Genomic DNA, 27,931 nt, shown 5'->3' with positions numbered 1-27,931 from the left:
TTCAGCTCAGGTCATGATCCTGGAGGCCCAGAATCCAGCCCCATGTTGGGCTCCCTGCTCAGCAGGAGTCTACTTTTCCCTCTCCCTCTGGCCCTCCTGTTCCTTCTCTGTCTCAAATAAATCTTAAAAAAAAAAAAAATGGGGATTCCTGGGTGGCGCAGCGGTTTGGCGCCTTTGGCCCAGGGCGCGATCCTGGAGACCTGGGATCGAATCCCACATCAGGCTCCCGGTGCATGGAGCCTGCTTCTCCCTCTGCCTATGTCTCTGCCTCTCTCTCTCTCTGTGACTATCATAAATAAATAAAAATTAAAAAAAAAATGTAGATGGTCAGATAAGTGTTTCAAAGATCATGATTCAGTGAAAATGAAAGATATAGTGAAGAAGGCTTAATGTATACTCTTTTGTTTAAAAATATGGGGTGATATAGGGGCACCTGTATGGCTCAGTTGAGCGTATGCCTACTGCTCAGGCCATGGTACTGGGGCTGAGCCCCGTGTTGGGCTCCCTGCTCTGTGGGGAGTCTGCTTCTTCCTCTCCCTGTTCTTCCCCTCCCTCTCCCCACCACTCATGCTCCTTCTCTCAAATAAACAAAACCTTTAAGAACATATTTTTCAATCATATAGTTATTCTACTGAACACATTAACATGATCCCAAAGAATGGGGGAAAAAATAACTCCAAAAAATCATGGTCAAATCTGAGTTATTTGTTGGAATAAAAAAAATGGAAAGTTGGTTATAACAGTAAGATGGTTTCAGCTTAAAATAAGTGATCCATTTGTTCATTTTCATAGGTAGTTTTATTTGGTTTTTAGAAAAATATATACAATAACTGGAATTTCAATTCTCTTAAATAGTTTTAAATTAAAAGTATGCAAGTGAGAGGAAGAGTAGATTCCCACAGAATAATACTGTTTAGTAATTAAGGTAGCAGACACAAATTCTGCACAAGTCACAAACATTTCCAGGAACGACAGGAACTGAACAAGGGTAGCTTGTGGCTGTCAGCTGAGCCAGCTCGGACAACATGGTAGGAGTGAGGGCTTGGATCTTGCTGCTTTATTTTGACTTTAGGAATGAAAGATTTACACATCTGCCTCTGCTAACCACTACAGCTTTGAGGAAAACCATCTGGAGGTGGGGGGTTGGGGGTGGGGAAGGCCCTCTAGGACCTCTGCTAACAAGCTAACTGTGGTCAAACCGGAGCTTGCCTTTTCAGTTCGGCATTGGTTGGATTTAGACACATTATGACTTGTCAGTCACAGCTCAACTACTAGTGGATGGAACAAAACACAAGGCCTGGAGTATTTGTCAATGCCATTTATTCTGGATTAGACCCCTGCTTTCTCCTGGACATTCTTTCTTAATGAATTCACAGTATCCAACAGTGTTTGTGAAAGCTACTTCAGTTTGGCAGCCATCTGACTTCTATGGTTTTGAGGAGGAGGAGCAAAAGTTGCTTTAATTTTGTTTCAACTCTGCCCTTTTGCTCCTCTACACTATACAACCTCTATATACTATACACTATAGTAACTCCAGGCCTACTTCCCTAGGAGCATGGATCTATCCCTCCACTGGTTCTGGGGCTTTTCAAGGAATCACAACCTAATCAGCGTGCCAGCCAGAGGCCAGTTGTCATGGGATTTCCTGAGGAGTTTAAACAGATCTGGATTACAGAACAGACACCAGCAGCCACCTTCTTTCCCTGCTGCTGTTCGCAGCTGCTAAATAAGCAAAGCTACGAGGCAAACATCATGAGTAATATTATTAGGCTGCGGGGTTTACACACACTTGTCGGAGTTGGAGAGAGAGGTGAAAAGAAATAGGCAAATTAGTAGTAGAGCTGGAGGTTGAATTAGGAATGAGAGGAAAGAGATCGGTATTTTGTTCTCTGTTCATCTATTTCTTGCTTAGTTTTCTTGATGCAACTAAAGATCTCCTTAAAAAGCGCTTTATATTCTGGAGGTGTGGTGGTGGTGGGGGAACTGACAGGCTCTGGGGTAGCAGAGGCTGGCTCCCAGCTGCTGGTGTCGGGCTCAGGCTGGGTCTCTTTGGCCAGTGCCCTGGAGGTCTGCACAGCCTTGTGGGACAGGGAGTCCTCTTCCTGCTGGCACTTCCTCAGCAGCTCCTCATACTTTACCTTCAGGGCGCTATACTGAGTGTCCACTTCGTGCAGAAGGGAGATGCCTCTCTGCTTCACAGCCTTGGCCCTCCGAATGCAGGTCTCCTCGTGGCCCCTCACGATGTCCCCCCCTGCCAAGCTGCTTAGCACTGTCTCACTGCTGCTGCGCTTGAGAGGCTTTCTGTGTGCTTCCGACACAGGCAGGAACATCTCCTCCAGCAGGCTCTGGCTGTGTTCTTTGAAAGGGATGAACAGAGAGTCTGGCACCAGCTTCTCAACCCCATTCACAAAAGGATGCTCTGACTGCAGCATCTGCCGCATCTCTGCCACCTCAGCCTCCAATTCCAGCGCCCGCGCTCGGTAGGCATCAGTGGCTCCCAGCTGCTGTTCCAGCTCACTGTTCTCCTTGAGCACAAGCCCATATTCCTCCTCCATGGTCACCCGCTTTTGCCGCTCCAGGCTCAGCTGGGCCTGTAACATCGTCACTGTTTTCTTCAAATGCTCATTTTCTTCTTCATCAGGGCTTTGCTGACTTTGCAAGGAAGTGATCTTCTCAGCAAACACATGATCATACACAAAGTGTCTAGGACAAAAATGTTGAAAGAACATATTACCAAAAAGAAAAAAATACACACACACACACACACACACACACACACACACACACACACACATTACATAGGTCAATTGGGAATGAAAATATTGTTTTTTCAATTTAATATTTTTGAGGAATGTGACAGTGATTAATTTTTTGCCTATTCTACACTAGAGCAGTGGTTAAAATGAAATTCTGTAAGGCTAGCAAATAAGCACATGTAAGAAAACATAATTTTTGTGACTATTTTTTTAACCATTAACAGGACACCCATTTTCTAAGTCCAGTGATATGACTGACTCCTGTGAAGGAAATTAGAATGGCCCAGGGGTTCTCAAGCCTGGCTGCATATCAGAATCACCTGGGCAGGTTTTTCCCAGTACCCAGAGATCCCGATTTAGGCCTTAGGGACTCACTGGTATTGCTGTTTGAAAAATTCCAAAGTGACTTGATCAAGAGTCAAGGCTGAGAGCCACCAAATGCAGAAGCCTAGCTCTCCTGTGCAAAGTCCTAGGTAACTTGTAACCATGTTTGTGTGATGATTTGTACCTGCCTCTCCCCGAGACTGAAGTGGGAGGGCAGGAACTGGGTCTATTTTGCTCACCACTCCTCATGTCTGGCATAGCACCTGCCACATATGTGCTCAAGAAGAAGTTCTTTTTTTTTTTTTTTTTAATTATTTATTTATTTATGATAGTCAGAGAGAGAGAGAGAGAGAGAGAGAGAGAGAGAGAGAGAGGCAGAGACACAGGCAGAGGGAGAAGCAGGCTCCATGCACCGGGAGCCCGACGTGGGACTCGATCCTGGGTCCCCAGGATCGCGCCCTGGGCCAAAGGCAGGCACCAAACTGCTGCGCCACCCAGGGATCCCCTCAAGAAGTAGTTCTTAAATATTCAGTCCCTTAACTCTAAATTATAAAGGCATTTCTTTTTCTTTTTCTTAAAATATTTTATTTATTCATGAGACACACACAGAGAGAGAGGCAGAAACAGGCAGAGGTAGAAGCAGGCTTCCTGCAAGGAGTCTGATGCGGGACTCGATCCTAGACCCTGGGATCACACCCTGAGCCAAAGGCAGATGTTCAACTGCTGAGCCACCCAGGAATCCCTATAAAGGCATTTCTGAGGCAAAAAAGTTTTTTTTGAAATTTCGATTTTTTCCACTCTAATGCGAAATACAACCCCCAACCTGTAGTCTATCAGAAGTACAACTTAATTTAAACGAAGACTTAACACATGCAAAGCACTGAAATGAATACTCTCAAGATTTCTAAAAATAAATTTTTGCAGAATTACTAATGCCCAAGAACTCGATCAGTTGTATATTTAAGTTAAGTGGTTTTGCTCAAACCACTGGTAGTCTAATCACCAAGTAGCAATTCATAAAAGGGTACTTTTAATCTACTTGAATCAGGGATGTGTCGCTGACAGGAGACGCTTCCCCACTCATTAATACCACAGAACAGCAGGCTCTTACTGGCGGAGATCGTACAGTTCCTTCAGACATGAGAAGCTGGGCGCCGGTTTCTCCTGGTCACATTTTCCCTGGCTCCTCCTCCTTTGGCCAGATGACTTCAACTCCTCCACCTGGCTCTGAAGGTGATCAATGTTGGTTTGTAGACATTCGATTGTTTCAGTCAGACTGTGAGGAACAGAAGCAAGCCGTTTGCTGCTTGTCATATTAAATTAAGGGCATCAGCAGGTGAGGAGAGATTAGTTGCCAGCCACTCAAACTGGGCACTCTTAATTGGAAAGGACTTCTAATTTAATCTCTATTCTCCATAAAGAATTAAACTGTACCCCATATTGACCCAAATCCACTAAAGCCACATTCTATTCTAGTTTACACTAAGTAACTTCCCTCTAGGGCTTCCTCAATGGAGTCTAGAAAATTTACCTCGCAATCTTTTGCTGTGAGGCCTTGCTGTCAGCAACTAGCTTTTGATTTGTTTCTTCCAGTTCCCTTGCTGTGACATCTAATTGCTCATAAACCTTTGCATGCTGTTCATTCATCTGCCGTAGAAGCTCCACCTGCTTGGTCAGATACTGTAAGAGAAAATGATTGTGACCAGGTTATACATTAAACAGACAAAATACCCGCAGCATTCGAACACCCACTCTTGATTCTCCAACACCAACTGGGTATCTTACAATTCAATTCTGACACTGCCTACCTATAGGGACTCCAGGTCAGAAGGGCTTGGTCCTATAAAATTACTCCACTTCAGACACCAGTTGAAAGATCCAGAGACCACCTGTACTTCTGACCAACCAGTAAATCTGAAGGTTTCCACAACCTCCCCTCAGTTTAATAATTCACTCCAATAACTCACAGACCTCAGGAGATCACTTTACTTATACTGACTTTTTTTTTTTTTTTTTTAAGATTTTACTTTTATTTATTCATGAGAAACACACAGAGAGAGGCAGAGACACAGGCAGAGGGAGAAGCAGGCCCCACTCAGGGAGCCCGATGCGGGACTTGATTCAGGATCACGCCCTGGGCCGAAGGTGGCGCTAAAACCACTGAGCCACCTGCCCTATACTGACTACTTTATAAAAAGGATAACAACTAAAAAAAAAAAAAAAAAAAGACAACTCAGGAAGAGCCACATGGAAGACATGCACAGAGCACAGTATGGGGGTGAAGAGGAGTGCAGGGCTTCTACACCCTCTCAAGATGCACTAGCCTATTAGCACCTCAATGTGTTCCTTGTTTCAGGGTTTCATTGAAGCTTCATTCTATAGGCACGACTGATGAAATCATTGGCCATTGGTGACTGAACTCCATCTCCAACCCCCATTCCCTCCCCAGAGGTTGGGGGTTGGACTGATGGTTCTAACTCTCTAATATTATGGTTGTGCTCCTTCTGGCAACTAGTTCCCATTCTATCCCTCAGGAAATTCCAATGGTTTTAGAAGCTCTGTGCCACGAAACAGAAAGATCAAATACATGGTTTTTATTATACCATAATACCACAGGTCTATTTTATGTAAAGAAAAACTTTAAGGGACACCTAAGTGGCTCAGCGGTTGACTTCAGGGCATGATACAGGGTCCAGGGATCATGTCCTACATCAGACTCCCTGTGAGGAGCCTGCTTCTCCCTCTATGTCTCTGCCTCTCTGTCTTTCATGGATAAATAAATAAAATCTTTAAATCCCAATTAAAGTACTTGTCTAATAGGAAATAAATACAGGCCATCCTTTATATGTTTACTTTCCTTAATGCTTATCAACATCCTATGTATCATGAGGCTGGTCTACTCTTCTAAAGCACAATGCATGCATAAAATTAATATTCAACAGGAATATCTGAGACTGACAATCCCACAAGAGTAAAAGCAATGGAATACATGATCAATGTTTAAGCAAAAATACCATGTTTTACAGAAATAAGAAAGCCTTAAGTAGAGAATTTTAGATGATTTTTTGCTTGGAAGAAAAATGAAATTTTTTTTCTCCAAACGAGCTACTCTGGACAAAAATACAGGCGAAATAACTGACTTATCCAGAAAGAGATATTTAGCTTACTATAATTCAAAGACTCTTGTTATTTTTAATATTGTGAGAATGTTATCACCATAATCCTTTTTAAAGATTTTATTTATTCCTGAGAGACAGAGAGAGGCAGAGACAGAGAGAGAAGCAAGCTCCCTGCGGATAGCCTGATGCAGCACTCGATCCCAGAACCCTGGGATCACAACCTGAGCCAAAGGCAGATGCTCAACCACTGAGCCACCTGGGTGCCCTACCATAATCCTCCTTATTCATGAGAACTTTGCCAGATTATTTATTCTGGTAAATGCTAAAATCACTTTCTAAATGTCCAAGGATAAAGGGGAATAATCACAGTCTTCATGCCTCAGTATTAAATTACACTGACTGCCTCTCCTACAGCAACTCCACCAGAAGACAATGAAACACAGTATATATTCCAAATGAAATATTCCTAACATTTCTCTGGAGCACAACTAGAAAGAGGAAAAAAAGGTAGGTTCAAAGCATCACCAATGATCAAATGGTAAAAGACCAAAGACATGATTTTAAATTCTACATGCCTACCTAGCCTATAGCACAGAGCCCAATGTGGGCTCTGAACTCACAACCCTGAGATTAAGATCTGAGCTGCAATCAAGAGTTGGACACTTGACTGAGCCATCCAGGTGCCCAAGACATGACTTTTAAAGATTTTTCTGAGAGAGAGAGAACACACATGTACACATTGTAGGAGCAGAGAGAGAGAGAAGGTCTTAAGCAGACTCTGCTGAATATGAAACCTGATGTGGGGCCTAATCTCATGACCCTGGGATCACAACCTGAACCAAAACCAAGAGTCAGATGCTTAACTGACTGAGCCACCCAGGAGCCCCAAGAATAGTGTTTTTATTTACTTATTTTTTAGTGGCTCTTTTATTTTTTTTAATTTTATTTACTTATTTGACACAGAAAAAACAAGCATAAATTGGCCAAGCTGAAACAGGAGAGGGCTCAGGTCCCCCCACTGAGCAGAGTGCCCAATTCAGAGCTTGATTCCAGGAGCCCAGGATCATGTCCCTGAGTGAAAGGCAGATGCTTAACTAAGTCACCTAGGCGCCCCAAGGAAAATGTTTTTTTTTTTTTTTTTTTTGGAAAATGTTTTTAAAGTCATGTCTTGGGTGCCTGGTGGCCCAGTCAGTTAAGCATCGGTCTCTTGGTTTCAGCTTAGGTTGTGATCTCAGGCACATGAGATCAGGCTCTGCACTGGGCTCCACACTGAGGGTGGAGTCGGCTTGGGATTCTCTCTCCTCTGCTCCTCTTGCTTGCTTGCTCTCCCTCAAATAAATAAATAAATAAATCTTAAAAAGAAAAAACAAAACTGGGCAGCCTAGCGCCACCTTCAGCCCAAGGCCTGGAGACCCGGATCAAGTCCCATGTCAGGCTCCCTGCATGGAGCCTGCTTCTCCCTCTGCCTGTGTCTGTCTGTCTGTCTGTCTCTCTCGCTCTCATAAATAAAATCTTAAAAATACAAAACAAAACAAAACCCCACAACACTTCTTGGGGCTTTTTGTACAACTATACAGTTGATCCTTGATCAACATGGGGTTAGGGGCACAAACTTCCGCATAGTCAAAAATCCACTTGTTAACTTTTTATTCCTCTAAGACTTTAATAGCCTACTGGAAACCTTACTAATGGAATGAACAGTTGATTAACACATTTTGTATGTTTATACGAATTACATACTTATTCTCACAATATAGTAAGCTAAAGAAAAGAAAATGTTAAGAAAATCATGAGGAAGAGAAAATATATTTACACTACGGTTCTGTATTTTCAAAAAAAAAATCCTTGTATAAGTGGACCCAGACAGTTCAAATCCATGTTGTCAAGAGTCAAAGGTCACCTTTACAACTGTAAATCTGTACAACTATATTTGCAAAGCTAAAAGACTTCTTTCAAAGAATGTGCTAAATGATTTTCAGTGGACTATAAATGACAATGTGACAGTTGAAAAAAAAAAAGAATAAATGATCTTTTTCAAAATCTAGTGATATAACTTGGTAATATGTTGAGAAAACACTTAAGTCTCATAACTTCAACTTTCTCATCTGAAACTCTAGGGGCCAAAAATGTTTTTGGAAAATTCTTTCAATTGTAGAAAGACAACGTGGCAAACACACTAAAAACTTTAAACATCCTCAGTGTGGTATGAGCAGCATCCTGTAATCGATCATTTCTTTTTTTTTTTTTTTTTTTAAGATTTTATTTATTCATGAAACACAGAGAGAGTGAGAGGCAGAGAGACATAGGCAGAGAGAAGCAGGATCCATGCAGGGAGACGCCAGGATCACGCCCTGGGCCGAAGGCAGACGCTCAACTGCTGAGCCGCTCAGGTGTCCCGAGCATTAATATTTCTGCAATGATAAGTGTGAATAAGGATTATAAACAGCTTCACAACAGTTCAGGTCAGGGTTTTCTGCCAAATGAATCTGCTGCAAACTTAAAGGAAAAAAAAAATCTTGTTTTATAGAGCCTTTGGGTTCAGAATTGAAAATAAGGGGTTATGAATTGATGACTAACCTATCTTGTAGGATTTAAAAATATTAAATAAGGTAGGTGAGCACACACTGATCACGGTCCCTCTCAAAGCCTATGTTTAGCCTTCATTGCCTCAGTACCTACCAGCTTCTCCTGGGAGGAGGCCCCTAATCCTGCCCTCTGGCTAGCCATGTCATAGTAGGTTCCTGTGACTGATGGGAATATGTTCAATCTCTTAGGGACAAAGTTTAGGATACAGGTATACATACAAAGGGTACAGAAACTTCACAAGCTACTTTTATATCAAGTATAGGTGTCAAGTATTCTTTGGCACCGATTTACAACGACTGAAAAAGGCTAACACATAGACCAGACACTAATTACTAATTTACCACAGGAATTGTCTCTGCCCAGTTACTGGAATACCCACATCCTCTGTAAAGGGCAGGTGAGAGGTCAATTCCCACAGAAATCTTTTGGTGGGTATAGGATCAGAGAAAAGAGCCTGGTGGGAGGCAGCAGTATCTAAGAGCATAGGTTAGAATCTGAAGTTCTGCTTCACCACCTCTAACCGGGTGACCTTTGGCAAGTAACCTTAATTCTCAGGCGATATTTCCTCATCACCTATCTCACAAAGGCTGCGGTAAGGTTAAGTGTGTGAAGGGTTCAGCACAGCGTCAGCATATGGTAAAACTGCTCAGGAAGAGGCAGCTACAGTTAGTTTGCAAACTTTGCATGTGCTAAGATTCATCTATCTGAGAGCTTTATTAAACAAACTACAGGAACCTATACCCCTTTCTCCTAAAATTTTGAGTCAGTGAGACTAGGGTAGAATCAGTATTCTGCATTTTCAGCAAAAACTCCAGGTGAGGTTAGTACAAGAGGTCCATGGATCACACTTATCAGAGAAATGTTGATCTTGGACATGGAAAACCCTGGAAGTCTCCCCTCCCCGAAACTAATGTCTTTTTCTCTTAGGTCCAGGAGGCATCAGCATTCACTTGGATCAACAATGATTCTTAAGCTTCATGTTTACCATTTCCCTCCATAGGACTAGTACTTGCAGCTCTTCATTAAGATGAAGTGCAATTCTAACCACCCCAGCAGCGTTCTTTACCAGTTATGCTTCAATATGTTCTTTTAGTCACATCCCCCGAAATAATACATTAGTGGTCCTGACCTTGTGTGCTGCTTCTTTCATCCACCCAAGTACAGACTCTTTATACATGGCTAATTTTATCTGTGTGTTTTTTTTATTTAAGATTTTATTTATTTCTTCATGAGAGATGCAGAGAGAGAGAGAGAGAGAGAGAGAGAGAGAGGCAGGCAGACACAGGCAGAGGGAGAAGCAGGCTCCATGCAGGGAGCCTGACGTGGGACTCAATCCCAGGTCTCCAGGATTGGGCCCTGGGCTGAAGGCGGTGCTAAACTGCCGAGCCACCAGGGCTGCCCCTCTACTATGTTTTTAGAGATTTCATTTTTTTTTTTTAAGATTTTATTCAGGAGAGACAGAGAGAGAGAGAGAGACAGACAGACAGAGAGACAGAGACACAGGCAGAGGGAGAAGCAGGCTCCACACAGGGAGCCTAATGTGGGACTCGATCCCTGGTCCCCAGGATCAGGCCCTGGCCCGAAGGCAGCGCTAAACAGCTGAGCCACCCGGGGTGCCCTCTACTATGTTTTTAAAACATTATGGATAGGGATCCCTGGGTGGCGCAGCGGTTTGGCGCCTGCCTTTGGCCCAGGGCGCAATCCTGGAGACCCGGGATCGAATCCCACATCAGGCTCCCGGTGCATGGAGCCTGCTTCTCCCTCTGCCTGTGTCTCTGCCTCTCTCTCTCTCTCTGTGACTATCATAAATAAATAAAAATAAATTAAAAAAAAATTAAAAAAAAAAACATTATGGATAATGTCAAACATATAAAAGAGAAAAAAATGGTTTAATAAGCCCCCATCTATCCATCATCCAGTTTCAACAATTATCATCAGTCTTGTGACATTTCTACTTTCCTATTCTCTTTTTTTTTTTTTTTTCGTGGGTTTCCACAGTATTTTCTTTTTTTTTTTTTTATTATTTTTTTTTTAATTTTTTTTTTATTTATTTATGATAGTCACAGAGAGAGAGAGAGAGAGAGAGAGGCAGAGACACAGGCGGAGGGAGAAGCAGGCTCCATGCACCGGGAGCCTGATGTGGGATTCGATCCCGGGTCTCCAGGATCGCGCCCTGGGCCAAAGGCAGGCGCCAAACCACTGCGCCACCCAGGGATCCCTACTTTCCTATTCTCATCTCCAATCATTTTAAAGCAAATCCAAGACATCTTAAATATCCATATTCATATATTTCTAAAAGACTTTTTGTTTTAACTACAATTTTAATCATACCTAAAACCTCCCAATAATCCCCTTACTATCATTTATTTTTCAGTCTTAATTAAGATTTTCCCAACTGTCTCTTAAGTGGCTCTTCCAGTTTCACCAGGGAGCTATTGATTCATCCTTATTTCACAATCAAAGTATCTTTACCTTAAAACTATGGAGTTGCCTTACTCTAAGCAAGCTCCCCCTTCCCTTAGGGGATGTGTTTTTCCTAACTGGCTCCATCTAACCCAGCAGTTCTTAATCTGGGGTCCACAGACAGAACTGACAGGATCTGTGAACTTGAATGAGGGAGAAGTTATATATATCTTTATTTTCTCTAACTTCCAATATTTACCACTTGCTTTGATTCTGAATGGAGGCAACAAGCCATCAAGCCATAAGTAGTATGATGGGGTTGCTAGGACTTCATCACCAATAGAAATCACAGATATTTTCATATCACATGATAGTGATTGCAGAAATCTTGATTTATTGGCTACACTCATCACTATTTGAAATTATACTTTTTAGGTTGACAAACATTACCATATCATATATTTATTTTTTCAATATTTTGATAAGGCATTTCAATATAACAGATTCCCTTTTATTCTATATATTTTAAGAGGATCATCACAGACCTCACCAGACAGCCAAAGGGATCTATGGCACAAGAATGATTAAGAACTCTGATTGTCCTAAGGCCTCTGCTCAAACATAATCTCTTCAGAAGCCTTTCCAGACCACCCTGCCTCAAGCAGCACCTTTCCCAAGGTATCTTATTAGTTTCCTTTAAAACAATTAGCATAATAACAAATGACCAAGTGCTTACTTGTTAGTGTCCAGTCTTTTTTTTTTTTTTTTAAAGATTTTTATTTATTCATGACAGAGAGAGAGAGAGAGGCAGAGATATAGGCAGAGAGAAAAGCAGGCTCCATGCAGGCAGCCCGATGTGGGACTCAATCCCAGGACTCCAGGATCACGCCTTGGGCCAAAGGCAGGCGCTCATCTGCTGAGCCACCCTGGCATCCCAGTGTCCAGTCTTTCTGACCCTCCTTGAAAAGGGAAGCCTCTTCTCTTTCTAGTCCATTTAGTACAATTCCTGATACATAGTAGGGACTCAAAAAATATTGGCTAATGGCAATTTCTTTCTATCATGACCCTGAGAACAAGAGTCACATGCTCTACCAACTGAGCCAGCTAGGCGCCCCAAAATGGCAATTTCTAGACCTCTATTCACAACAGCTTATCGTGCTCTTTACCACAACTAAGACTGCTGAAATGTGGAGACTTAACTAAAAGATTCTGAGAAGGGCTTTGGTTATAGCCCTCTTGGGAAAAGGTCCTAATAGCCACTAATTCCCTCCCTTTTGCCTCATTTATAGACTTCTCTGTACTTATTCCCATGGCACAATCTGAAAAACATTACTTATTGCCAGTAATCTGAAAAACATTTACAATTCCTACCAGCTATTATGTGGGCCCCTAATTGTTGTCCCCTTTTAAAGATATAAAGTTCAAATATAAAGGAAACAAATATGTAAATAAAGTACAAAGAGGCGATAGCAGTCCCCCTCTTTTCCACTGGGGATACATTCCAAGACTCCCAGTAGGTGCCTGAAAAAGTGGATAGCACCGTACCCTAAATATATGACTATGTTTTTTCCCTATACATACACCTATGATAAAGTCTAATTTATAAATCTGGCACAGTGAGAATAATAGAATAGAATTATAGCAATATGCTGTAAAAAAAAGTTATGTGAATGTGGTCTCTCTCAAAATATCTCCTTTGCTGTACCTACACTTCTTCTGATGACATGAGCTGATAAAACACCCACGTGATGAGATAAGCCAGGTGAGTGACGCAGGCATTGTGACACAGTGTGAAGCTACCAGGCACCTTCTGACCATACAATGGAAGGAGAATTGTCTGTTTCTGGATGGGGGCTGACCACGTAACTGAAACTGCAAAAAGTGCAACCACAGACTGGGAGGGTGGGGAGGACCTATGTATCAAGAAAAACTATAGTAAGTCCTTCTCATTTGATATATAAACTTGTGATAAAAACACAATGAAACCATTTATGAAGAGCTTGTAATATTTTGGTCTTAGAGGACTTGGCTTTAATGGCAATCTAAAGAATGGCAGGGAGCTTGTTTTCACGTGGTAGGAGTTTAATCTTATTATTATTAAATCAAAAGTAATCAGAAAAGCCCTTTACTTCTACAAGAATCTGTAATAGGTTGCCTAACACAGAAGTCTGACTAACTTGGCCGGCAACTTAAAAGAAAAATTATTAGATCTCCCAGCAAGTAGTGGTATCAGACCAGAGAATCAAAACTGTATGTGGTCAGACATTGCTTTAACACTTGACCTCCAAAGTTTCAAATTAGTATTTATCAATTTTTTTCTGAATCTAGAAGGGACTGAGTTAGCTCATTTTCTACCCTTCATTTAAAGGCAAAGATAGGCTTCTAATGTTCTGGTTTTCTCCATTCAGAATCTTTGACACACAACCTCAAATGAATTCGACAGGACTGCCAAGATCCAAAATTCAAGTGCCAAAACTCAAGTACAAAAGCATCTGTCATATTAAACATATCAACGGAAAGGGAGACATTTAAGCAAAACATGGGGAGGCAAACACGACAGTAGCAAAAACACAGGCAAAAATGTCGATTTTATAGTCAAGAGTATCAAAGTTTAGTTCTATGAGTTATTACACATGTTTCTTGGAATTTGCGTAGAATGCCACCTTGACTAGGAGTACAAGGTTCAGGTTATAAGCAAAAGCTATAAATAGTTCAACTTAACTGAGGCAAATCTTTCAAAAAGAAAGGCCAGAAAAAAAAAAAATAAAAAATAAAAAATAAAAATAAAATAAAAATAAAAAAAAAAAAAAAAAAAAAAAGAAAGGCCAGCAAGATTATATTACTATTTGCAATTGCAGAACCGTGACCTGGAGTAAAGGAGAAAAGACAAAAAACCCCAACTAAAAACACATAAGGAATGCAATGGAAATCTGGCTTTTATGCAGTGTTGGGATTATCCTTCTATTAAGGATTATTGCCCAAATCCTCTGAATTTAGTATCAAAATGACTTCTACATTTCTGAAGAAATATTTCCTTTTACCTTTGAAAAACCTTTTCCCTGATTAAAATACTTTATTTCCCCTGTAGGAAATTTAAAGGGGGACGGGGGGAGAAGAGGCATGAATATAAAAATAAAAACCACCTATAATATAATCTGACTATTAAAAGCCTGGCTTGTTTTTAAAATCAATTTTCCAGTAACTGAAAAGGATTTTTTTCTAAATTAAGATTCATTACCAAAATTCTTATAACATGGATAAATTGTACAATTTATACTGTCCAAAATACACTTACATAACCTCATCCCTTCAGGACAACCCTGTGCCAATGTAGTGCAAGCATTCTTATCACCATTATACAGCAGAGAAAACAGGATCTGAGAGGTAATTCACATGCCTAAAGTCTCCATCTATTTGCTATAGGATGGAGGGCTTAAACCTGAATCTTCTAATGCTAAAGCCAGTGCCCCTATTGCCTTAAAAAAAATCTCGAGGTGGAAACCCACAGTTTAGGAATCAGAAGTGCTTTGCAAATTGTTAATCTGTCCCTTTCTTAAAATACTGATTTCAAGGGGTGCCTGGCTGGCTCAGTTGGTAGAGCATGTGACTCTCAATCTCAGGGTCATGAGTTCAAGCCCCATGTTGGGCACAGAGCCTACTTAAAAAAAAAAAAGGATATAGGTTTCAACAAGTATTTATTGATGTTTACTCTGTAAACATCAAAACAAGACCATGAATAAACATAGCAACAGCCTTCAATGTTGCACTGGGAAATGGGTGGGTAGACTAGAACAAATCATAAATATACAGAATATTGATAAATGTAGCAGAGGAATCATAAAATGCCTTAAAATTTCCAAGGAAGACATAAGTTCTTGAAAGAAAGGATATCTTGAAGGCCAGACTACTTTGAGTGGTAGTGACAAGGCTTATGGGAATAATGCAGGTTTCCAAGAGGAGATGTAACAAAAACATAAGGCTGTAGACTTGCTTACATGATTATAGGAATCTTTAAGAGAATCCGATTATGTCTGATGGTGCCAGATCTCATTACCCTCCAAGGCTTCTCTCCTCCCCCCTCATCCAGGAGAGAAAAACTTGCTCGGCAGTCTTGAAAAATTATATGTTCAAATCAACACTGAATAAAAGTCACACAGACTATAGGTATCTCTGAAGCCAATCTTTACTTTCAATAATTTTTTTTTTTTTTTTTTTTTTTTACATAAAAAACAATCACTGAGGGACACCTGGGTGGCTCAGTCTGTTAAGCATCTGCCTTTGGCTTACTCAAAGATAAGCTTACTTGGCTTATCTCCTTGGAACCAGGGAACTACATGCTCTATTATGGAAAGATCTCAGGGTCCTGAGGTGGAACCCTGTGTAGGGCTCTCTGCTCAGAGGGGAGTCTGGTTCTCTCTCTCTGCCCCTTGACCTACTCATGCTTGGACTCTTTTAACAAAAAGAAACCTAAAACGATCACTAAAAAATACTGATAAATTTTAACGAGGATTATTTGAAATCCACTGCGAGTCTTTGAAAGCACACTTGTAGTTCTTATAAAACACCTTGAGAGTTTCCTATTTGTCTTTTTCTATAATGTCTATAATGTGTCACAGTTTGGGAGATTTTATACTATTATTTTCCAAGTTTCAGTACCATTCTTCTGGATGGTCTCATTTCAAATTTTTCCAGGTGGTAGGGCTAACTTTCTGGTTTTCAACTACATGTTTTTCTATCTTTAAAAATGACCATATATTACTTTTCTAGTCAGGAAAAGTCCCAATAAACATTCTAAAAAGTTAGTTTAAAACCTGTAAAAGTGGTAAAGTTCAAACAGGCTAAATTAATCTAGGTATTAGAATACTGGTTAGTGTGGGTGACGACTAGCAGAGCTGATACTGTTCTCATTTCTTACCTAGGTGTTGGTTTCATCAGTATGTTAATGAACACTCATTGAACTATGTATTTAGGATTTGTGCTTTTTTCTGTATATATATATTTCTTTAAGATTTTATTTATTTATTCATGAGAGACACAGAGAGAGATGCAGAGACAGAGGGAGAAGCAGGCTCCATGCAGGGAGCCCGACGCAGGACCATGACCTGAGCCAAAGGCAGATGTTCAACTGCTGAGCCACCCAGGCGTTCCTCTGTATGTGTATTTCAATAAAAAGTTTACTTTTTAAAAGACAAAAAGAACTAATATAAGGTTTGAATTAAGGAAAGGGCCTTCATAAAGCTTAGGTGGTTCCTGAAGGTTGCAATGATAAGCATATAAAAAACGGTCACCTTTTAGTATGGAATTAGGCTCTTTGGCTGCCTGCTTCCTTTTATAAAAGCATCGAGCATTCCTTGTTTTAGACTATTGGGAGTTAATATTGTGACTTGTAAGTCTGCACAGAAATAGATGTGACCTGATCAGGCAATAAGGCCACTTTGCGGGGAGGGTGCTCTTGCTACTAAGTGAGCTTAACCAGCACTGCCATTTCTTGCATCTCCTCATTTTGTCCCTCCCCATTGACTTTCATAAAGTGATTTATAAAAAGAAAGAAGACAGCCAACTGCAATGGTAGAGAAAAAAAAATCTATGAAAGTGTTGTTCTCAGCCAAAACACAGCTTTGGATAAAGAGTAAAATGTTGAATGCAACAATGCTTGGATCTATGAACCAGGGAACTACATGCTCTATTATGGAAAGAAGAGTCATGAAAATGTTTCCGGAATATTCCAGGCTAAATTTATTTGAATAGGTTATACACGTATTTAAATTTATATTTATTTAATCATTAAGATCTGAACTGGACATTTCATTTCCATTACACTTTGCAACACCTTATAAAAGACAATAGATGGTATAGTGTTATTTGAAGATTGAGAGAATTTCAAAAATCTGTGGATTTTTTTTTTTTTCACAATGCCCACAATCTGTCTTAACTGTTTAATTATCCTCAATACCACAGGGCAGAAGAAAGAAGAAAATAAGTCATTTAGATCATAAAGCAATTGTGTTCATAGTCTCCTGCGGTAACAAATAGGTATCATTCTCTTAAATATGCAAATATTTGTCCTTTTTTCATCTATACTTGGGAGATATTCTAAAAAATGTATCAGAGTATTCAGTTATAGTGATTTATAAAGTGCTTTGAAAGAAAACATCAATACAGTGTATTAAGACTATGTTTCTACCCAAGTAGAAATAGATGTGTCTCACAGCATATGATATGGCCCTAGGACTGCTCTATGAAATCTGAGTTGTAAAGCAAAGTCTATGACACAAAGCAGGTATGAATTCTTTGTGTATGACACTTGGCTAGTTTTAACATTTTTTTTGTTTTTGTTTTTTTAAGATTGTACATATTTATTTGACAGAGAGAGTAAGCAGGGGGAGCAGCAGGCAGAGGGAGAGAGAGAGAAGGTGGCTCCCCACTGAGCAAGGGGCCTGACATAGGGCTCAATCCCAGCATCCTGGGATCATGACCTGAGCCGAAGGCAGATGCCCAATGGACTGAGTCGTCCAGGCTCCCCTAGTAACAGCTTTTAAAATGCTTGTTTTTCTGCATTTTTACGTTTCTTGGAAACTGTATATTCAATCTGGGTATGGCATGTTCTATGCTCTTTTGATATAGAACATGCTAAAAGTGGTAGCTAATAACTTCAATATCATTACAAGATATACCCTTCTGGATTATAAAAGCATATTTCTCACAGAGCTAGTCACCTGATTAGCTGTATTCATAAATCCTAATGAAGGGAAGGACCTGCTGTATACACACGTTAATTATGGCTACTATGTAAAATTAAGGGTATTTAGATTATGAATTTGCCTTTTTTAGTATTTTCTTTGGGGGGGGGTTCAGGGAGGGGCACAGGGCAAGGAAGAGAGACTCTTAGGTACACGCAATGCCCACTGTGGAGCCCAATGCATGGCTCAATCTCACAACCCTGAGATCATAACTTGAGCCAATATCAAGAGTCACAACTGAGCCACCCAAGTACCCCACTAAGTTCTGATCACTGTTCAAAGGTCTTTTACATTTTTCGTGCACATAAACACAAGAATCCTGTCTTTAATGTACCAATTTGAGAGGAAGGAGTTGTCATTTAAGTGCAAAGCTTTTTTTTGGGCAGGGGAGGTATGTGGGGAGGTGGAACATAGAGAAAAGTATTCTAATGAGACAACTGTCAGGTTAATATTCAAAATTATCATCTTTATATTTTATTACAGATTTTATTTTTAAGTAATCTGTACACCCAACAAGGGGATTAAACCCACAATCCCTAAGTCAAAAATTGCTCCACTGATTGCACCAGTGAGGCACCCCCAAAATTATCATCTTTATAGTCACATGGCCAACCCATAACTGGACTACTTGAATGGGACCATTTACAAGATAGCACCCTGCATTTTACTTTTCATTTTGAATATTTAAAAAGATTTTATTTTTTTATTTGAAAGAGAGAGATTGAGAACACAGAAGTGTGCATGTACATATGTAAGGTGGGGGTGGGGAAAGGTAGAGGAAGAGGGAAAGAGAGAATCTGAAGTAGGCTCCATGTTGACCAAGGAGCCTACTAGGGGCTCAATCTCACAATCCTTATATCATGGCCTGAGCTGAAATTGAGGTTCCAACGCTCAACAACCGAGCCACCCAGGTACCCCAGCACCTTGCATTTAAAGCCTTAATCTAATAACTCTCATTTTAGTTTGTTATAATTAGGGGAAAAGTACTCTTTTAATTTAAAAAATATCTACTACAGGGTTGCCTGGGTGGCTCAGTGGTTGAGTGTCTTCCTTTGGCTCATGGCATGATCCAGAAGTCCCAGGATCGAGTCCCATATTGGCCTCCCCATGGGGAGCCTGCTTCTCCCTCTGCCTTTGTCTCTGCCTCTCTGTGTCTCTCATGAATAAAATAGAATCTTTAAAAAAATAAATAAAATTTAAAAATCTACCAAAAATGTAAATAAACTAATATCAAGCAAAGAGAAAGAAATATCCATTCTATGATTTTTTTAAGTATACACTACCCACAACATAGGGCTCGAACTTAAGATCAAGAGTTGCATACACTACCCACTGGCCTGCCAGGCATCCCTGATTCTTTTTTTTTTAAGATTTTATTTATTTATTCATGAGAGAGACAGAGAGAGAGAGAGAGGCAGAGACACAGGCAGAGGGAGAAGCAGGCTCCATGCAGGGAGCCCGAGAGGGACTTGATCCAGGATCACACCCTGGGCTGAAGGCAGAGCTAAACCGCTGAGCCACCTGGGTTGTCCTGATTAATTCTTTGAATGGCACAAGAAATTTAAACACATCATGAAATCAGTACTACAATTTAAAATTTTTTCCATCTAAACCCAAACTTAGGATGGTATTTGGCAGTGGTTGGGGAAGGGGGTATAACCAAAGAGGGAGCCTCAATAGTATGGGTAGTTTTTTCTTAAGCTGGGTGGTGGGTACAGAGCTATTCATTGTATTCTCTTACACCTCTGGGCATATCTGAAATATTACATAATTCATTTTTTAAAAGAAAAAATGGGGTGCCTGGGTGGCTCAGTCGGTTAAGTGTCTGCCTTCAGCGGGTCACAACGCCAGGGTCCTGGGATTGAGCCCCAAGTCGGGCTTCCTGCTCAGCAGAGAGCCTGCTTCTCCCTCTCTCTCACCCCTGCTCTTACTTGCTTGTGCTCACTTTCTCTCTCTCTCTCTCTGGCTCACACTCTCTCTCAAATAAATAAATAAAACCTATTAAAAAAAGTTAAAAACGAAGCATAATATTCACAATTTTATTGTGTTTCACATAATGGTAAACACTGGACCATTTGCTTCTAGTATACTTCACCAAGGTAAAGAGAGAAATTTCTTTCATCAGACATATGTTGGGAAAGCACAAAAAAATAGAAATCAACCTCCCAAGTCTCTCCAATGGTTCTTTGAAAGTGCTATTTTAGCAGAACATGACTGGTCAATAGCAGCAACATGCCACAACTTAAAGTGTAACTCTCTTAATCAGTAAATTACCTCAATTTCCTGTAACTGCTCCTGATTGGTTGTGTACATCTGCTGAAGAGAATCTTCTAACTCTGTGTTCCGATCCAGTAATGTCTTCCCAAGTTCAGCAGCAAGTTGGAGATCTAGCACAACAAATGAATATTAGACTAATGCAAATGATCTCACTCATTTTATATAATCCTGTCCTTAAGAATGAATCAAGACCTAACCCAACACATAAAATTTAAGTCAAATTTCAATGGAAGGTAGCATGGCACAGAAAGAAACAAGAGTTCTTTTCAAAATTCAGTTGAACTGGGTCCCTCTACCAGGTAATGCATGCTCTTATGTACCCATACTTGTAAAACTACAGAATAGTGATCTACTTTATGGAGATATATTCTTAAGTTCAGAAATGATCATTCATCATGGTGATGCCTAACACCATAATTATTTGTTCATGGACTGGACTTATTCATATCTTTATTGTCTATTTTTTTCCAGGAGACCTTTGAGCCAAAGTACAGGTTGATCTTTAATAGTCTCTAAAGTTCCCATGAAATCTGGCTGCTGTGAATGCAAGTGTCAAAGCAAGGTTTGTGTTATAGATCCTGGTCTAAAGAGATGGAGAGAAGGGGTAGGAATCCGGATACAGTTAAAGTAGAGCTAAAAGATCTGTCAACCAATTGAATATGATGTGTGAAAAAGAAAAAAAAATAGATTTGGTGATAATGAATAAAGGATCTATTCTAGAGAGGGAGGTCACAAGGAAAGTCGGAAGGGACATTTTAGCTGAGGCTTGATTGAGGAGTGAGGATCTCACCATGTAAAAAAGCCAGAGGCATGCAACAGGAAAGAACTTGGTATAATCTATGACCTGACAAAAAGCCAGTGTGATAGAAGCGTGAGGGGAAGAGTAAAGAGATGAAGCTGGAGGGCAGACAGAAATCAGAGTACACAAAATTTTACAGTCCATGGTAAAGAATATTTACATTTTATTTTAAGTATGATGGAAAGTCATTTCACTTAATGTCATAAAAAGTATTTATGTCATAAAATGTCATCAAAAAGCATTTATTATGTAAAAATATTATGAAAACTGGGAATCTTACTACATACGCTTTTTAAACTTAAGTTTTAGAGGTTGACAAATAAAGTTTTAGGTTTATTCATTATTACTGACATTAAAACTTAACCTAGAGAAAGTGGTAAAAGAAAAGCCACAACTTTTGTTACCTGGTACTGTCCATCAGAGTACATAATTAGTATTCTACTTGGTTAGTTTTCCCTCATTATGAAAAAAACAAATCATCAAAATCTACCACACACCACTCCAGCTCATTTTAAAACATTTTACACCTATTTATTAAAAGCAAACAAACAAACAAAAAAAACAGTATAGGGATGCCTGGGTGGCTCAGTGGTTGAGCATCTGCCTTCAGCTCAGGGCATGCTCCTGGAGTTCCAGGATGGAGTCTGCATCCTTCAGCTCAGGGCATGCTCCTGGAGTTCCAGGATGGAGTCTGCATCAGGCTCCCTGCAGGGAGCCGCCTGCTTCTTCCTCTGCCTATGTCTCTGCCTCTCTCTGTCTCTCATGAATAATTTTTTTTTTTTAAAAACAGTATGTATGTTGGTAGATAGGTGTTAACATACCTTCTCTCATGATTTAAATATTAACAATATCCATTAATGGGCAGAAGACTTCAGATAACAAGTCTATGAAATAACATCTTCTATTCACAAGGCATAGAACCTTTATAAACAGCTCAAAGCTTTTAAGAGATACTAATCTTAAAAAAAAAAAAAAAAGAGAGAGAGAGAGAGAGATACTAATCTATCTTTCAAAGGTATTTAGCCTGGATTTTCAAATGAGACAATGTGAAGCACAAAGATGCTAACTGACCTGACCACATCTACATGGTGAGTCACAGCAAAACAGAAACTACCGTCAACAGGTTCCAATCTCATAGTCTTCATATCCCATGTCTTTACACGGGGAGACCCACACACCTCTTTGTTTCAGGTAGACAGTCAATTTCCTTCTTTGAGATACTTAATCTTATCACTTGTTTTTTATAGATGGCAATGAGAAATCAGAGTTGAGCTACTTGGCTTTTATTGCCTGCTCTGCCAGTGAAAACACACAATTCCAGGCAGGTTAATATCTTGTTTTCACTAAATGCAAAAGGCGCTATGTACAGCTTGCAGATGTTCCAAAAATAATTATTTTGTACTCCTAGGACATGTAATGTGTATATATAGCCCTACACAAGGGGCACCACGCTTATTTAAGGCAAAGCATATAAACATTACCTAGACATTACTTAAGTCTCTCCTGGTCTGTTTTAAGGTAGTAATTCCTCACTGGGAAGGGCCAGAGACTCACCAAAGGTGTTCTTAATCAGTGATCAAAACCTGAGGCAAAACCTCTTCCAGAATCAAGACTAACTTGAGACCATCTTCAACTACTTTCATTCAGTTATGAAACTGCCTACTACTTAACACACAGCCAGGAGCAGCTTTCCTGCTCCCGCTGCTGCAGAGAGATGCCAAGCACAGTACTCTTCTAGTAAATAGCATGCAGAAAAGAATTTGAGACTTGTCCTTATCTCAATCCTTATTTCCAGTTAAACAAAGCCCCAACCTGGTTCAGTAACCTGAAGTCTCAATCTCCTAAATATTTCATAGATGTTCAGGATAGAATTCTGGCAAAACAAGTCTCAACTACAAGTAAGTGTCTGTGAAGTCACACTGCATAATAGGATATTACTTCATCTGTTAGTTTAAAGACAGGGTCTTTTTTTGGTCTTAAAAAAATTTTTATTTCCTGTTGTGTAGCATCTGGTTTCCATAACCAAAAGGAGCCAAAAGCTGGCAGTAAGCCCAAGAAGGGTTTCTAAATAATTAGTGGGGGGAATGAGAGAATGTTCAATGTCCTTTTTATTTTTAATTAAGGCACAAAAGGAAAGGAAACAATATAGTTTGAAGTCTTATGTACCTGATCATTTCCATTTTACAATAAAGATTTTCATTAAGAGGTTGTCTTTTCTACATCCTTTTGAACTGAACTAGGTAGCCACTAAAAATACCACACTTATGTGGTATTTTCACTTCAGGCTTAAGAATTAAAAGCCTATTAATACCCTCATATGTTTAATACTTTCACTAATTAATCTTTGCAAGTGATAATAATCTATTTTAACAGCATAAACTGTAAGCTTTAAACAGGCACTCTATTCAGCCCTATGCCAAAGCAAAAGATTAGCTCTGGCAGCTGAGCAATTTTTTCAAAGAATCTCTCTTCCAGAATTCTGAAACCTTTAAATTCCACTGCTATCATATTTTTATTTTACTTCAGTTTTTCACAAACTATGAGGACAACAAATTCCCATGTTAAGCTGTGGTCTGCAGCAGTAATTCAACAACATTAGAGCTGAAAGCTTTTCCTATTACAAAATCAAATGCGTCATTTGGTGATGCTTCTGTGTAACTCCTGTTGCCAACGTTACTATAATTGGGAAAGCAAAAAACCTGAATATAAACATCAAGAAAAATGATGGTGCCAGTTTTAATGACCCTCCAACAATGATTCAGCAAATTAGTTGTACACATGGAAAATGTACTCATCACAAAAAGTAGAAATATGAAGATTCCTTTAAACTAAGACTTCATTTGCTGATCCATAGAGTAGGAATTTGAAACCTTATTCTAAGCTTACACAGCTCACCAATGACAATTATAATAGAAGCTGGACCAAAAGAAAACTCAGTCTCTGAAGTCTTTCCACCTTGTTCTCAGGGGCACATTTCAAAGCAAGCACCATCATTACCTGCATAGAAGGCTCCTGCTGTCCCAGAAAGGATCTTACCCACAGAGATCATTGTCAGTATTCTTACTGAGCCAACTCAGCTCTCTGACAAAAGACAGTCTCTTTATCAAAGTGTTCTGTAAAAGCAAAGGGTTTTCTCCTTCTGCCTGGATAAGCTTTACGTATTTCTAACAAGGTATAAATATGGTGGACCAGAGCCTTCCAAAGTTAGAATTTTTCAGCAAATTAAAAAAAATTCCGCAAACTTTGATATGGTCAATTTACTTAAATCATTCTTCTGTTGCTAAAGGAAACAGGTTTGTAATTTAATGACTTTAAGAACAGGATCTTAAAAAGTTGTTTCAGCAGCTCTCTCCAAACAAGCCTTGCTCAGTAAACAGTGAGGATGTTTACAAAACAAAACAGATGTCTGCGCTTGATAAAATCCCATTAGATGTGTTTATCAATCTGGTTAAAAGGACAGACTTGCTCCCAAACTGTATTCAGCACCAAATATCTACTGAGGGCCTACCATGTGCGAGGCACTGTAGTTGGGCATGTCCTAGGAGGCAATATCTCCAGGTTTCACTAGTAAACAGACTCTGAGACTGTCAACTCCAGCAGTAGGATCCTATCTATCCTATCTGTGGATAGGCACTGTAGCCTCAATGCCTAGATGAATACCTGGCACAAACTCAAAAATATTTTTTTGGGGGGAAAATTAATGTACTTAAAAATTCATTAGAAGTTTAGGTATTTTTTAACATATAATTTTTAAAAACTGGGACAAAGATATCCTTTTATTCACAGTGCAGACTTCATTCTTCTACAGGCTATATTCCACAAGTTATGATTGTTGGAATTTCACATCTATTCCTAACCCACACACTTGGTTATGACATACAGGGTTATGTCAAAGTCAAATTGTGGTAACAGATGTAAAAGTCTTCCAAAAAGTAGAGAACAAATTCCAAATGCAAAGTGACATTAAGTTGATTTAGACCTGTGCTCATTAAAGTTTCGTTAAACTTGAACATCCGATGGCTTTGTTTTGATCAGAAGTTAAAGAATTCCACATGTAGTGCCAACATGTTGCATTTGTTTCCCATAGACTGAAATCTTATGACTGGTTGTTCCTAAAACTTCCCACAGGGTGGAAGGGCAGTGTGGACTAAAGCACCTGATGGAAAGGAGCCATGAAAACACTAATCCTATGTGAGCGACTCAGTTCAGTAAGTATTAAAACTGAGCCTCTATTATGTGCTAAGTATGCTAGATTTTTAAAAAGAGGAGAGGGCCTGCACAGATCTATGCTTGCTAAGAAAAATATTTAGCTGTGATTATACAAACTACATAATTTATTGTAGGGAAATGCTCCAATTGTGCAGTGGTTGCCTCATTAAACCTGGAGAATGTATCAAACTAGGCCATCAATCCTTATAGGGAATTTTAAAAAAATATTTTATTAATTTATTCATGAGAGACACAGAGAGACTGAGGCAGAGACACAGGCAGAGGAAGAAGCAGGCTCCACGCAGGGAGTCCGACATAGGACTCGATTCTGGGTCTCCAGGATAAGGTCCTAGGCCAAAGGTAGGCACTAAACTGCTGAGCTACCCAGGCAACCCCTTGGGGGGGGGGGGGCAGTTTTGAAAACAGCTGTAAGACAAATTTGCCTATGGACATTCAGAACATGATGGGAAATACTGCACTGCAGCCACTGAACAGCTTGGGCTATTTAAGTGAAATGGTGAACTACTTTAGTTTAAGTGACTGTCCACGACATATCAAAAGCCACCTTTCCCCAAAAGAGTTGTTTTGTTTTCTAAGTACAAGTCATTCAAGCCTACATCCTTCCCTGCCACCCCACGTTCAATGATTAGCATGAACCAACACCATGGTCATTTAATAGTCACCTCAATTAGATGTTAATTTTCAGTGCACGTTTAAAGCTAAAAAAGTTGATTTACCCAGAACTGCAGACACCGAAGGTGCCTGAAAAAAAATTCCTAAGGAGTATTCAGTATAGTGGCTAAGAAAGTTTGCTCTGAAGTTTGGAGTGGAACCCTAGATCCCCCAATAATAGAATCTACTAGATTCATATAGCTTGATGAGAGGATCAAATGAACACCAGTGTTAAGAACCCACACACTCAAAAAGTGTCCCCAGTTGCACATTCCCGCTATTAATACTAAAAGAAAAAAAAAAAGGGAGGGCACTGGCTCCAAACTGAAGGCTGCTCCAAGATTTCTCTGGAGACACTTTCGGCAAGAAATCCAAGGCAGGCCAAGATCCCAATGCCTGTTTTTAACTAAAAAAATAATAATAATAATAAAATAAAAGCTACAGCGCAAACCGCAAAGAAGTGCCTCAAGTCACTTTCACTTGGCATCTGAACTATGCATAAGCAACAAAAAAGAAATTTTTTTTTTCAACTTTCTGACACCCAACTGAAGAAGCTGTAAATCGGTGATAAAGAAGACACAGGGTCTGGGCAGTGGCCATGACTCCTCGTTCTGAGTGTGTGAGTTCAAAAAATGCTCGCCCCCATACTTGACTCGAGCGAAGTCATTTGGCCCTTTTAACTTCGCTTTCCTCATCTGGGAAATGGGAGCAAGAGAAGAGAAGCTCCTCTCGGGGGAACGGATGGGGCGGCTGACGTGGGCGGGCCCGGCACGGTTCCTGCCACACACCCCGCCCCCCCCCGCGACCCCGACCACCTGCGGCGGCTCCCCGTCCACGCGGGCTACGCGGGGTCCCCCCGGGGAAGCGCCCCCCACCGAGCGCGGCCCACACGCAGGGGTGGCGAGGATCACTGCGCAGAAGCGGCCTCCGGCGGGCTGGGCGCGTGGCGGGTCCCCACGCCAGGTGAGCGCCAGACGTTCCCGCACCTGGCGGCCCCCGGCCGCGGGCAGGAGCGACTTCGTAACGGTCTCGCGCCCGGGGGCTCCCCGGCCAGGCCGCCCTCCCGAGGAGTGTGTGTGTGGGGGGTGACCGCGCCCTCACCTTGCTGGAGGTCCTGGTGGTCGTACCACGGCTCGTCCTCCTTCATCTCAAACTCCTCCACTAGGTTTTCCGCCAGCATCTCGGCCGGCTCTTCCGGGGGCAGCGGCCCCCGCCGCCGCCGTCCCGCCTCAGCCGCTGCCCCGGGCGCTCCACCGGCTCCTCCGCCCTCAGCCAGAGCCGCCCTCGGGCGGGACGCGCCGCCGCCCAGGCTCCACCGCGCCTCCTGACCAGAGCTGCTCCCGGCCGCCGCCGCCGCCGCCGCCGGGCGGCCCGCCCCGCCCCGCACGCCGCGCACCGGCTCCCCGGCCCGCCTCGAGCCGCCCAACGGCCCCAACGACCGGAGCCCCGGCGCGAGCGCCCGGGCCGGCGCCCTGAACCGGCTCCTCACGCCGCAGCCGGGCCCAACGTGGCACTTTGGCAGAACCCTCCCCGGCCGGGGCCGCAATTCAAACCCCCGGCGGCGCCTCGGCCAATCGCGAGCGGGCCGCCGGTCGAGCGGCGGCGAAGTCGTCCAATCCCGTCTCACCGCAGGCCCGCGGGTCGCCCGGTCTCGCGGGCAAGCAGCCAATGGCGACTCCGGAAGAAACAAAGAAGGCGGGGGAAAGGCGAAGGGGTGCGGCCGAGGGGCCCGCCCTCGCCTCTGCGTTGGGTCGCTCCTGGGCCAGCGTTTGGGGTGCTGGCGGTGGAGCTGGCGGCCTCCGCGGCGCCAGTGGTGGGTGTCCGGCCAGCCAGTTAGCCAGTGGGCAGGCTACATGGGCTGCAGGGGCGGGGGCCCGCGTCCGAGCCGTGGGCGGCTGTCGTGGGCGCCCTTCGTGCGAGCGGAGGCGCGAAGGGTGCCGGGAGCCCGAGGTCCGCTGCCGGGCTGGCCCCTTCTGGTCTTTGGACCCCCAGCTGTGCGCTCCTCGAGCTGGGGAAATTACGGATGGGTCGGTAGTTTAGAGCTGT

The 27,931-nt window shown here is 41.6% G+C and overlaps 1 protein-coding gene and 1 non-coding gene across 2 annotated transcripts; one reads left to right on the top strand and one right to left on the bottom strand.

The window, feature by feature from the left end:
- Nucleotides 1-324: 324 nt before the first annotated feature.
- On the bottom strand, nt 325-27,390 carry CDR2 (cerebellar degeneration related protein 2). Its single transcript, XM_041750926.1, has 5 exons — nt 26,987-27,390; nt 20,203-20,315; nt 4,612-4,760; nt 4,192-4,356; nt 325-2,703 (listed from the first exon to the last, which is right to left on the bottom strand). Exons 1-5 carry the CDS (start codon nt 27,063-27,065, stop codon nt 1,854-1,856), a joined length of 1,356 nt encoding a protein of 451 aa, XP_041606860.1. The 5' UTR covers nt 27,066-27,390; the 3' UTR covers nt 325-1,853.
- TRNAE-CUC lies at nt 14,765-14,837 on the top strand. The gene has a single exon. It is a non-coding gene; the product is annotated as a tRNA-Glu (tRNA).
- Nucleotides 27,391-27,931: the final 541 nt, after the last annotated feature.

This window comes from Vulpes lagopus, chromosome 3 (genome assembly GCF_018345385.1).
Source record: "Vulpes lagopus strain Blue_001 chromosome 3, ASM1834538v1, whole genome shotgun sequence".
In the NCBI taxonomy this organism is placed as follows: Eukaryota; Metazoa; Chordata; class Mammalia; order Carnivora; family Canidae; genus Vulpes; species Vulpes lagopus.
This window is presented reverse-complemented; position numbering and strand designations above follow the sequence as displayed.